The 2401-nt window shown below is 47.7% G+C and overlaps 1 protein-coding gene across 1 annotated transcript; it reads right to left on the bottom strand.

The window, feature by feature from the left end:
• Window positions 1-99: 99 nt before the first annotated feature.
• Pmar_PMAR022218 (hypothetical protein) lies at window positions 100-2009 on the bottom strand (the record flags this gene model as incomplete). Its single annotated transcript, XM_002770930.1, has 5 exons — window positions 100-237; window positions 289-364; window positions 810-982; window positions 1162-1351; window positions 1474-2009. The coding sequence occupies 5 exons, from the start codon at window positions 2007-2009 to the stop codon at window positions 100-102; spliced, it is 1113 nt and encodes a 370-aa protein (XP_002770976.1).
• Between the last annotated feature and the right edge of the window lie 392 nt (window positions 2010-2401).

Below are 2401 nucleotides of genomic sequence, written 5' to 3'. Positions count from 1 at the left end.
GGCGAAACCATTATCTGTAAAGCACCCCATATTTTGTGACATACGCGATGATTTTTGCACGCGCTGAAGAATCGATGCCCATCCACTCTCATTTCGACGTCAAAGTTTGCTGGTGTGCAGCTTGACGCTGTCGGCGTCGATCTCTTCCGCTGTGGTACGCATTGTCGTTTCAATCTTGGCTTGTTTTTTGAGCAGTAAATCGAGAGAAGCAATAGCAGCTGTCATCTCCTCATCGGCCTGCAATCAACTACGATACGCTGAAAAGTACGAAGAGAATATGAACATTACCGGAGCCCTCTTCGTTTCGATGATGCTCACTTGACGGCTCAAGTCCTCCAACAGTGCCATTATTGGGACTCGTGACCTAACGGGGACAAGTGAACTTGTCAAATCGCCACACTTGGGAGGAACTGAGCCATTTTAAGTGATCGTGGAGCCTGGGGCTCCACCTACAATTCGAAGAGGATTTCGAACCTCTAACCCGAAGAAGATTTCTGGTACTCTTCAGTAGCCTGTATACAAACGATTGGTAAAGACTTACTCTCCAACTTAACATCCCCCAGAAGTGAAACTTTCTTCCGTAATAAATGATGAATAAGTAATAAGTGATGCCACTGGGCATTGAAGTGAAATGTGATAAGGGCCCAGCTTGAGAGGCATCCCTCAGAAAAATAGCTGAGTATTATTCGGTTAGGGATCGTCCGCGAGTTGAAGCAATGCCGTGAAACAGGGAGTCTGCGTCCCAAGGGTACAGATCGTCCAGCGCTATAGAGTCGCCGGCTTGTAGTCCAATGCCGTGCAGTCCGTACTTCTTGGCCAGGGCAACCTTCTCGATTGCACGAGTTTGTGAGAAGAAATAACAGCCGCTCCCATCCGAGAAGACGACCGATCCGTTTCCCCTGGGGTCCGCACCAAGTTCGTAGATTGCACTCGAGTATCCCCTGTCCGAGCTAGAGTAGGTCGCCCTAGCGAGTAGTGGTATCTGAAAAGCAACGTTGGATTTCATGCCACACAGTATGTATGAAATCTGTCTGAGACAGACTGTCTCAGCGAACGCGCCATCAATGCAGAAGGTGACTCCAAAGAAAACTCTCTATCGCAGAAAAGCAGCAAGGTACTAAAGATTGTAGGAGTCGCGTACACTTAGTGTACTATACTTACAGTGAGGATCAGCTTATTGAGATCTACACCAGCTTCGACGACATCTTTGATCATATCTTGAGCGAAACGATCCGTATTGAAGGTTTCTATGGACTCTTTCTGGAAACTTGGCCACGGTATAACACTGGCACTATCGACGATCTTCCCTAGGCCGGTTCGTTTGAGTTCCTGCCAGTGGAGCGTTGAGAACCTAACATGACGAAGCAACTGTTGGAGCTAGTGATCACAAGTTGTGATCACTAGCTCCTGTTGTGGGGATCCTGTTGTGATTCACAACATGATTCCCGTGCTCCGAGGTATTTGTTGACTCACCATAAAGACACCCGTAGGTTGAGTTCTTTAATAGCCGCGACAAGTTCCTTCAGCAGTGGGTATTCACTGAAATCCGATGGGAGATCGCCCACAATGAAACCGTCAACAGGATATTCCTTCACGAACTCTTTGGCACTCTCCATGAAGGAAGCCTTGTCGAAAGTTTTGTTGAGATATATACCCAACTCGGCCATTATCACTCCGCCGGCCGCATCCACTCGTTTCCTCAGAGCTTTGAAACCAGTTTTGTTCCAAGGATCGTAGAAGGGAGGGTCCAACTTGATTTCGCTCTTTGCGTTGAGTGAATATCCACCCAACTGTAAGTTAGTCGCACCAGAGCTAACGAGGTAGTCGAAATAGTAATCCCAAGTATAATTGACATATGGAATCGATTCGTTGCAGCCGTCGGGCTCTTCTTTGATATTCCAAGGATATAGCACTTCCTTGTAGAACTGCAACGGATGGCCCGTATAAGGGTCTACATCAGCAGTTGCACTGAGAACGTACAGACACAGGAGCCTTGCAGAAGCCCACATGGAGGACAGGGTTGATAGAACGACTACACGAGAAGCTGCCAAGAATCCCGGAAGCAGTTTGCAGCGTGGAGTGAAATTGATGCTCAACCAGTCTGTGCGGCAGAGAGCGTCACCTTGTTCATGCGTAGAGACATTCTCCTTGTGTTTGCGTACAAGAATGTGAGGACAGGATACATTCCGTACTATTGATCATGAGCATTGAGCGTTACTAACTCTTAAGTCCGTAGCCATCTTGGCTCAAGGTCTTAGTGTACGTTTGGGTCGCATCTCTCCAGCTAATGTCGAATCGTGTTGACACAAGGGAACGACAGGAGACACCGGTTGTTATATGCTGTAATCAGGCAGTAGTTGAGCATTATGTCTCTGTAGCTGAGTCACTCTGTGTGCACCAT

Source organism: Perkinsus marinus (assembly GCF_000006405.1).
Source record: "Perkinsus marinus ATCC 50983 genomic scaffold scf_1104296964164, whole genome shotgun sequence".
Lineage (NCBI taxonomy): Eukaryota > Perkinsozoa > Perkinsida > Perkinsidae > Perkinsus > Perkinsus marinus.
Note: the sequence above shows the minus strand (reverse complement) of the source record. Positions and strands in the feature narration are given on the sequence as shown.